At 35.6% G+C, this 10487-nt stretch overlaps 1 protein-coding gene across 1 annotated transcript; it reads left to right on the top strand.

Moving 5' to 3' along the window:
• The first annotated feature begins 2535 nt into the window (after positions 1-2535).
• On the top strand, positions 2536-3382 carry LOC112008920 (zinc finger protein ZAT11). The gene has a single exon (XM_024041289.2). It carries the CDS (start codon positions 2775-2777, stop codon positions 3255-3257), a length of 483 nt encoding a protein of 160 aa, XP_023897057.2. The 5' UTR covers positions 2536-2774; the 3' UTR covers positions 3258-3382.
• The last annotated feature ends 7105 nt before the right edge of the window (positions 3383-10487 follow it).

Genomic DNA, 10487 nt, shown 5'->3' on the forward strand with positions numbered 1-10487 from the left:
TAGAATAAATAATCTAATATGTGTGTTTTTGAAAAGTAGTTGTGTAAAAATAAAAAAATTAAAAAAAAAAGTAAGTTCTTATACTAAAATATACAGAAATTTTTGCACAAACTAATGTGAATGCTCTAATTTACCTAAAGAAAAATTGTCTTAATAGTCACTTTTTTTTTTTTTTTTTTAACTCACAAAAAAAAATGGTGTAGTTTATAGGAAAGTGAGTAAACACCGTTAAGGGTATTAAAAAAAATTATAAAAAAAAAAAATGATTCTTAAAGGACAAAGTTTGTATATATACAAACTTGGTTATAAACAATGACTACAATTTCACTCAATATTTTTTTTAAACTGAATGTGAATTTTACAAATTTACCTGTGAATAACATTTTCTTATTATCCTCCATACTAACAAAATTTTCAAAACGTCAATGATCAATAACTATATCATCAATCAAATGTTTAAATTTCAAGTATTTATAGTCTAAAATTATGCATAAAAAATAATTTAATGGATCAAATAGTAAATAAAATTTTATTGGCACAAAATTTAACATGCGTGTTAAGAATAAAGATTATATAGCACAAAAATTATATTTTCAAAATATGTAATCATGTTAATTTTTTTTAATACAAATTATAGTTATTTATATTATCTATAAAAGGATTCTCCTCCATGAATTGAACTTTTTTATGGTCAACAATACCCTCATCCAGTATCTAATAATTTCTCTTACAAATGATTTAGGAATAGGGTCAATAACACCACACTATTCCTCAAAAAAAAATCCCTTTATTAAACTGGACTTTTTTGCGATTTATCTATACTATCTATAAGAAGATTCTCCTACTTGAACTAGACTTTTTTATGGTTAAAAATACCCTCATCCAATATCTAATAACTTCTCTTACAAATGTTTTAGGAATAGTGTCAATAACTATTCCCCAAAAAAATCCCTTTATTGAACTTGACTTTTTTGCAATTCAAAAATTACCCTTGTTAATAAACATTGACTTCTCTTAAAGATAAGGACAATAATGTCAAATAACAAATCATTTTGAATTTAAAAAGAGAACTCCTATTATTCTTTTTTCATCCAAATCCAAATAAAAGTATAAAGCACCTCCATGTTGATCATTTCCTGCTAAAATTTAGCACTTTGTTTTCCTTTTTATCTGAAATAAAACACCTCCAAATTAAAAAAAAAAAAAAATACTACTCATTTAAAAAAGAATTACTTATCCTTTCCCCAATCTTTTCTATATCACTTTTATTATTATTGCAGAGGCCCAGTGCACCATTTTTAAATACAAGTTCAAAAAATAAATTGCAGACGGCTTATCTCTAAAGTTTATCTTTTTTATTTAGATATATATATGTACATATATCACATTTATCTTTTTCTTTTTTTAAATTCTCATGTCACAAGAAGTCCTAATTAAAACTATCATCCACACACGCGCGTTGTGTGTGCTCAAAGGCTCTTCTATTTTTTTCCTTAATAAAATTCATATATGCTAATTTGGGATTGTTACATTATCTAATTACCAAAATTTCTAGAAGGGTGATGATATTTATGCATTTGTGAATGAATCAAATAAATTTTTCATGCTACATCTCATCACTCACCTAAGAATTTTGGTAATTGAATAATACAATAACTCCAAATCAGTATATATGAAAATTATTTTTAAGAAAAAAATAAAAGAGTCTTTAAACACGCGCATTCAGAAGCTGGTTAACTACAACTAATAAGCCGGTAACTAAGCTCTTTTTGTACCCTTCTAAAATTGTACAAGGACAAGAGAGATTTTTGCTTATGATTTTTTTTTTTGGGTTGGCTGTACTTTTTAAAGAGGCCGTTTGGACTCAGCGTTTTGCTGAGTCCACGTTTTGCGTTTTGCTGCTTTTTTTTTTTTTTTCCCGAAAAGTGAACAGTAAAATCACATTATTTTACTGTTTAGAGACAAAAATACTGTTCATGCACTGTTTGACACTGTTTACGTACTAAAAAAATATTAAAAATGGGTCTCACGGTACTATTTACACATTTAAAAATTATTTTACTAGGACAAGTGAGATTTTTGGTTTTGATTTTTTTTTTTTTGGTTTGGCTGTACTTTAGCTAAGGATAAATTCAATTTAAACGGACCCAAAGTACTTTCTAGGAATGTCAAAGTTAGCAATATTGAAATTACATGGAAAGTTGTAGAAACCACGCGAATTTCTGACATCGCGTGGTGGAAAGCGTATATCTTTTACGCGCCCGCGGTGCGCTGGGCCCTAGACTGTACACGATTCCACGAACACGATAAACTTCTAGAATAGTCCTAGTGTGAGTATTTTTCTTTTTTTCTTTTTTGGTACAAACGAATCGTCCGAGTGTTTACACGTAAGTAAGACTTATCGCTCACCTCTCAGAGTCTCAGACGACCCCTCCCCCACGTTTTGCTCACTACAAACGCGGACACGCAAAAGCTTTTTCTACTTAAGGCGGCGGCACACACTATAATACTACTGGCCAGGACACCTTATCTTACAACAAATACTATGTATTAAGGCTTTTCACAATCTTAATCCCCAAGAAAGCAGTACACATCTGAGATTTTTCCGCGTCAGCACTGAAGTCACTCTGAAGCCACTGATACAATCCCCCTATATATATTGTACAAACCTCACTAATCTTGTTCCATCCAATTTTCTTATTCACTAAACATTCAAACTCTTGTAGCTTCACTTTCACACATATACATATTTCCTACACTATTTCACTCTATCTATGCCCATGAAGAGAGCCAGAGAAGCTGGTGATGTTCAGACCATAGACATGGCCAATTGCTTGATGTTACTATCAAAAGTTGGCCAAATTGATTCGACCAAAAATAATTCACGTACTCGTGCTTTTGTATGCAAGACATGCAATCGGCAGTTTCCATCGTTTCAAGCCTTGGGAGGACACAGAGCAAGCCACAAGAAGCCTAGGTTAATGGCTGGAGACCTATTTCATAACATGCCAAGCTCACCCGTGAAGCCAAAGACACACGAGTGCTCCATATGCGGGCTTGAATTCTCGATTGGACAAGCACTTGGAGGACATATGAGGAGGCATAGGGCTGCCATGAGTGAAGATTTGTTGGTTAATAATGATCGTGTTTTGCAAGCCGTGCCTATCATGAAGAAATCAAACAGCAAAAGGGTCTTGTGCTTGGATTTGAATTTGTTGCCGCTGGAAAATGATCTCAAGTTGTGCAGTTGGGGATGATTATGGCTAGCTAGATTATTGGTTAATTGATTAAACTTTCGGGTATATATACATATGTAATCCTACTTCATTAGGAGTTTTCTACTTAGATTTCTTTTATTTATGTTCATAAAGATTACGAGCTAGAGATCTTCTTCTTCTTTTTTCTTTTCTTATATTTTTGCTATTTTGTTATACAGTTTTTTTTTTTTTTTTTTTGTTGTCGCTGAGTTTTTTGTTAAATTTTTTTCGTAGACAAGAAGATTAAATCATTAAAATCACATAAGCCTCTCAGATGCCTTAAATTCCTAAAGCAATTTTTGATTTCCCTCTTCATCTGAATTTATGTCTTTCAATTACTTCATAAGTAATATAAAAAATTTGAACAGTCTCTAAAACTGGGAAAATGTTCGAGTACCTGCTTTTACCTTCCCAATTTTGTCGGTTGCTTGGAAACTTTAGATGACCAATTATAAGTTTTATCAAATAAATCATTTCGGCTCTTAAGCTAAGCCTGACCTCACGGATGATGACCTGTAAAAATATCATCGTTCAATCCTTTAGACAACTAGTGAGTGGTCAAAGTGCCTTTTAAGGAAACTCCGATTCTCCGGCGACTGATCTTTGCCCTGCCCACCAACCCATGTTCTTCAGTTACGGACACGAACTCTGAGAATCACACCACCAATAACCCCACTCGTTCCTTCATGAGAAGATAGCTAGGCCAAGCTGATCTTATACAAACTCTAGACTTTCTAGTTTGAGGTTTGAGTGAAAAATCCATAGAATTACTCAATTTTCCTTTGCTTAGGTTTTTTGTGAGTTCCTAATTTATACATTAAGGTTAGTTTTGATGGAGGAATGAAAAAGTGTGAGAATAGAAAATAGGACAGAATGAAAAAATGAGTGGGTAAAAAATAAGTAAGTTTCCTCTCATGGTAGTATTTGATTGGGAGGATAGAAAAATGAAGGGATGAAAAACTCTTTTATTTGGTTGAGAATAAAAAAATGAGAAATAGAAAATAAATTTTTTGAAAATTTACTATTATGTTCTTATTAAATTAAAAAAAAAGTAACATATTATATTTTTATTAAAAAATTTTGTATGAAATGAATACTTTATTAAAAAAAAAAAAAAAACACACACACACACACACACAAGAAGTTCAAGAACCGAAACTGCTTTCTAAAAATGAAAAAAAAAAATGACTTGAAAGAAATGGACAAGCAAATTTTTTTTTTTAAAAAGAAGACACAAAAAAAAAAAAAAAAACAAATCAATGAGGAAAAGAAAAAAATGTTCAAAATATTGATAGTTGCTGGGTGAAAAATGCAAAGAAGAAACAGACAAAAATGTGTTCAAAATGGATGGGTAATTTCATCCAAAATGCCGTTTATTCTTTAAAAAAAAAAAAATGCCAAGGGGTTACTCATTTTCTTCAGAGACGAAATTTTGGTAAATCTAGAGAGAAAATATTTAGATTTCACCAATTTTCTCTCCCCTCGGACCCCTCCCCCTCCTAACCAAAAACCCTTCCCAATCATTTTCTCTCTTATTTTCCACTCTCCTTTTCCATCCTCCCCAAAATCACCCCAACCAAACATACTTTAAAGAAACTTAAGGTCTGTTTGAATACTATTTATTTGTTGAAAATTGACAACTTTTGCTGAAAATACTGTAATAAAATAATTTTTAAACTATAAATAGTGCAGTGAAACCCATATTTACTGCTTATGCGCGTTTTTCAGAAACTTGGTTGGGTCATGAACAGTGCCGTAGGACCTAGCCAAAAACGCAAAATGCAAAATAATTTGTAGGCAAACGAACGCTTAGCTTGCACCACGCGAGTGCCCTCCAATAATGTGATTTACTTTTGTAAGTCTTTGAAAGTAGTTTTTGAATGAGTGGCCTACTAATTTTTGTGTTCTGTCCCCTCTAAGTTGGGATGAATTGAAAATTTTGAGGAAAAAAAAAAAAAAAAACTTCATCTCACATGGGAGGGAGTCATACATAAAAGGTTGTAGAAGAGATCATGGTAAGCAGTCTTACCCTCAATTTATTGAAAATATTAAACAGTTAACTTCAATTTATTAGAAAGAATGATTTCTGAACTTAAACCTTCGTAACCTGTCACTTCCTTTAGTGGAAGGATATATATTTGTTTAATTTTATAAAAGAAATTTGGAATGGTTGGCACTTGGCATAGAAATTGAGTATTGTTGTTCAAAATTATGTGAACACTGTAATTTAAAAAATGTTGTGAAAACACATATTTAAAATACTCATAATGCAAAAAAATGTATTTGGTACTATATTTCTAATAACGTTTTTCAAAAGTGAAAAAAAAAAAAAAAATATCATGTGTTTGGTATGTATGTGTTTTTTAAAGTGATGACATGTAGTCGTCTAATCAATGGAACCTACAGTTTTTACTTATTTACAAAAGTGCCATTGAGCAACACTATTTGAAAATTGAAAACGGGTAAGAGAGGTTGTCTAAATTTAGTGTTTAAACACCCTAAAATGATAAACATAATTCAAACACTCTTAAAAAAAATCTCTTACCAAAAGTGTTTTTTTTTTTTTTTTTGACCCATAGTTTTCAATGTTTAAACATTAAAAAGTTTTATTTGAATTACCTTGTCAAACAAGTCCAAAAATTCTTGTAGTAAAGGCTAATTTCTTTGAGTATATTTTATTCTTTTCTTATTTTTGAGTGACAAGTATCTTTTCTTCCACTTCTAGCTCTGGCAAAACGAAAGAAGAAATGTTTTGTATCACATATGGCATATATTAAATAAACTAGCTTATAATCTCATGCATATGCATGGATACACTTAAAAATATACAATAAAATGCATAATATAATTCCTATATATATAATTTAAAATATTTTTTAAGGATATTATCGTGTATAAAATGTAAATTGTCATTTTTAAAAAAAATTATTGTGAGGCACTTTTTTTTTTTTTTTTTTTACGATTCATTTATTCTAGTCTCTTTGGTTTTTATACTTAGGGTCTATTCGAATACCGCTTATTACTGAAAACTAAAAACACTGTAGCGAAATAATTTTTAAATGTGTGAATAGTGCCGTGGAACTTAGTTTTAAAGTTAGATTTACGTTTTTCCGTATTTGTGGGTCCCGTGAACAATGCACAGGACCCACAGAAAAAATGCCAGACGCAAATATGTTTTCTTTTCAGGGTCTATTTAGATATCGCTTATTGCTAAAAACTAAAAATACTGTAACAAAATAATTTTTAAATGTGTTAATAGTGCCGTGGAACCCAGTTTTAAAGTTAGATTTGTGTTTTTCCGTACTTGCAGGTTCCATGAACAATGCAGGGGACCCAACTAAAAAAACACAGACACGCAAAACACCACTCCTGCCGCTATCCAAACTCACACTCAATGCAATCCAAACTCAACTTTAATAACTTATTTGAATAAATATTTATGATGTAATCTCATATTTGATTTTAAAATTAAAATATAAAACTCTTTAAGAATAAATAATTTATGATATATGGTGTAAAATTGGAACTCTAATTTAAAATTTTAATTTAAGTTATCTCAACTTTACTTATTATTATATGTATAGATATATAGATTTCAGCCTTCAACGTGACAACTCAAGGAAGAAAAAAAAAGCATCAGTGTCAAATCAATACAAGAAAATGGTTTCTTCAATAGCTGGCAATAATAAAGCAAGATCGGCTAATATTCTATACCATGACTTATCGATATATGCACTTGCAAAGATTAGGGAAGCAGCAAATATGTGAGAAAAAGTAAATTAATGTTTGTAATTCATCCAAATTAAGTTTAAAAATTCGTCAAAATCATTCAGGACTTCTGCCTATGTATATATATACTTTATGATTCTCAATTTGTGATATACAACAGAGAGTGAGTCAGAACAATATTGGCAACCAGCCTCTTAGAAGTTAGAAGTGGCCACTTAACCATATGCACATCCATGACACCACACCAAATACCATTCATATATAAAAAAGAACAGTGAATTATGGAGAGGCTAAACTAAGACATGCATTATTGTGAGCAGTTGACAATGAGATAAACAAACATTTTTAGGTAATTAAAGTATAAAACATTAAAACTAGAACTTACTAAATATTTTAACACCTCCTTTGGGCACGAGATAGGGAGAATGACAGCATTCCCTTGACTACAATTGATTATTGATTCTGATGAATCAAGAAAATTCACCAATGAGTCGCACGATACTTCTTTCGCTTCGTATGCTAACCTGCACGAAACAAAAGAGTAAACCTATCGAAGGACACCGGTGTGGTGCCGGCCAAACACCCTCCGAAGGTTAAGTCAGAAAGTATTCTCACAACTCTAGAGTGCTAGAAAGGGGTTTATTATGCGTACCTTGGCTTGTGAGGGTATTGGGGCTTTTATAGTGGCTTGAGGTTGACATCCCTTTCTTGGCGCGGAAGTCTTTTCCTTATAGGACTCTCCTTGTAGAACCCTAAACGTGATGAATAAGTCTCCTCCTTATGCGGAAGATCTTTACCAAATATATAAGATTTCCGGAGTCCTACGGGCGCAAGGACTCTATTTGGCCCTTATGAGAGTGGGTCAAAATATCCCCCATTGGGGGCTCAACAGGCCCATGGACAACAAGCCCAACATCCTTCACTCCATCCATATCCGGCCCGTTCACATCAGGTCCGTCCAATGGAGGCCTGTGCAAATGATGGATCTGATCATTCGGGCATAAGCGGACCATACTCGATCCGTTCAGTCACATAAGACATCCAAGATATTTTGTCCCTTTCAGTTACCCCCTTACCCGATGGGTCCGTCAGCAATACTGAACGGACCTATGGGGTGACGGATCTAAAACTCGGTCAGGCATATAGGACGCCTATATCCTTAAATTTTCATCCGTACATTGCTGGATCAGGAGCTAATGCATTAATGTGTTGTGCAAGTGTCATCCTGACAATGGCTGTTGTTTTGGAACGAGGCGTCGCTTTGTGTTCCGTGCACTCCCAGTATAAATATCAGTCCTCTGCCCCTCATTTCCTCACTTGCTGCTGGAAAAGATTTGTAAGAGCGAGTCTGTCACGTCTATCAGAGCACGATCCGTTCACTCAAGCATCCGTCGCTCGTCGCATCTTACTCCAAGCTTCTGGTGAGTTATTTTATATCCGTCCTTTCTTTTTCCTTTTGCATATATTTGTACTTCATGTGTCCGTCGTTATTTCCAACCCCATCAGAGTCTTAATTTTGTCATTACATGTAGGCCATGTCTAGTGCGTCAAGTAACCAGTCGGTCGTTCCCGACGGGGTGGATTACGAAGGGGTTTACCCGTCAGGTCCCAAAGACCACGACGTCCGAGCGAGAGTAGTCCGTCATCATCTTCCTCGTCCTCAACACATGAGGGCCTGGAGATGATCGAAGTCCAAGAGGTGTCAGACGACGAAGAGCAACTAGTGAGGTCCGTCGTGGGGGTTGATGGACTTAGGGAGTTCGTCTTGCCCCCAGAGTGGATGGTCCATGCCTTTACGTCAACCATCAAGGAGGGTCACTTCAATACCCTGAGGGACCGCTACCAAATTCCAGACCACATCCCACTCTGTCTACCGTATAAATCAGAAAAATGTTATTACGAAGGGGTTGACGAAGTGGGTGTATACGAGCAAGTGCTTAAGGCTGATCTGAGGTTCCCGTTGAGTTCGCTACACTGCGAACTCTTAAACTATCTAGGCATCTCCGTCAGCCAGGTGTCCCCCAACGCTTGGAGAGTCTTTATTGCCATGGAGGTCCTATACGGAGCCATGTCGGACGGAGCGAGGAGGCTTTCAATAAAGGAGTTCCTCCATTGCTACCGTCCGGACGAAATCGACAAGTCGAGGGCATGTACAGCTTTGTCCCTAGGAGTCCCGTCCTGAGGTCATTTATGAGACCCCGGACTCAAATAGGGACTGGAAGAGTCGCTACTTTTTTATGAAAGGAGAGGACTGGATGTGTCATCCAGGGGAGACGGATTTCATGCCCGTCGACACAGTTTGGGGCATTTTAAACTCATCTGGTATGGTCCGTCATAAATCACTCCGTTCATTTATGTAATTGGTAATGTTTCTAACCTCCGTCTTCNAAAAAAAAAAAAAAAAAAAAAAAAAAAAAAAAAAAAAAAAAAAAAAAAAAAAGAGGGTTAAAACATATATGAGTACATATACACTTGTATCTTGGAGAATGACGAGGAACAGTCCAAAAGATACCTGTACGAGCTTGTGGACGTGCTGGTTCACCATCTGATGAGAAGGCACGAGCGAAATCTCCCTTTTTTCCTCGGGAGTGAGGAGCTCATTGGCCCGGGCAACAGCGGCGTCAGCACCCTCCCAGGTAGAGGATCCAACCTTCTCCTTCCCTTTTTTGCTCACCTTTTGCCGCTTGGGAGCAGGGACCTCCTCAAGGGAAACGGCTGGAGAAGCAGTCAGTGCCTCGTCCAAAGTAGGGGTGGACGAGCCCCTCTCCGTCGTCTCTCTCTCTCTCGTTTTGTCTCTTTCCTTATCCGTAATCCTCAATGTCTTCTGCCCGATGCTCGAAAGGGGTTCATTCTTCTTCCCCTTAATCTTAGCATACATGTCCTTGTTAAATTTACTCGTCATCTCTGCAACAACAAATGAGAAAGAGTTAGAAAAATAATGAAAAGGAGGACGATCCTAGGCATCAGAGTTACTCACGTTTTCGTTGCTCTCGATCGATCGCTTGGAGAACGTATATGGAAGGCTTCGGCCCCAAACAATTATGGGATAGAGTGCGAGGATCAACGAGCTCATCAAAGTCGTCAATCGTCTTCGCATACCTGATCGCCTCCTGAACTCTCTCCCTAAACTGGCTCTTCAGATCGGGACGTGTTTTCACTGCATAAGAAGGAAACATTTCAAAGCTGTAAGGACGAACAAATAAAACTTCCATGAGGAGGGGAGAAGGTGAGCATAAGAGACGAACGCACCAAGACAAGGGGTCTCCCACCGTCGCAGCAACCTGGGGACATGCCCCCAGAAGTCATCTGACAAAGTCTCCCAACCATCTCCAGACATGAAGAAGTATCTCGACTTCCAGTAGCGGAAGGACGAAGGGAGATCAACTATTAGATGAGATTTCCTATCCCAAGCAACGAGCTCGTAATACCCAAACTCCCTAGACTCTTTCAAACGGTAGAGGTGGGTAAGTTCATTGACGGTTATCATCTCTCCATCTGCTA

Source organism: Quercus suber, unplaced genomic scaffold (assembly GCF_002906115.3).
Source record: "Quercus suber isolate HL8 unplaced genomic scaffold, Cork oak 2.0 scaffold_427, whole genome shotgun sequence".
NCBI lineage: Eukaryota > Viridiplantae > Streptophyta > Magnoliopsida > Fagales > Fagaceae > Quercus > Quercus suber.

What these genes read in the sequence shown, in the direction of transcription:
- LOC112008920 (XM_024041289.2), top strand. Translation starts at nt 2,775, where the DNA reads ATGCCCATGAAGAGAGCCAGAGAAGCTGGTGATGTTCAGACCATAGAC.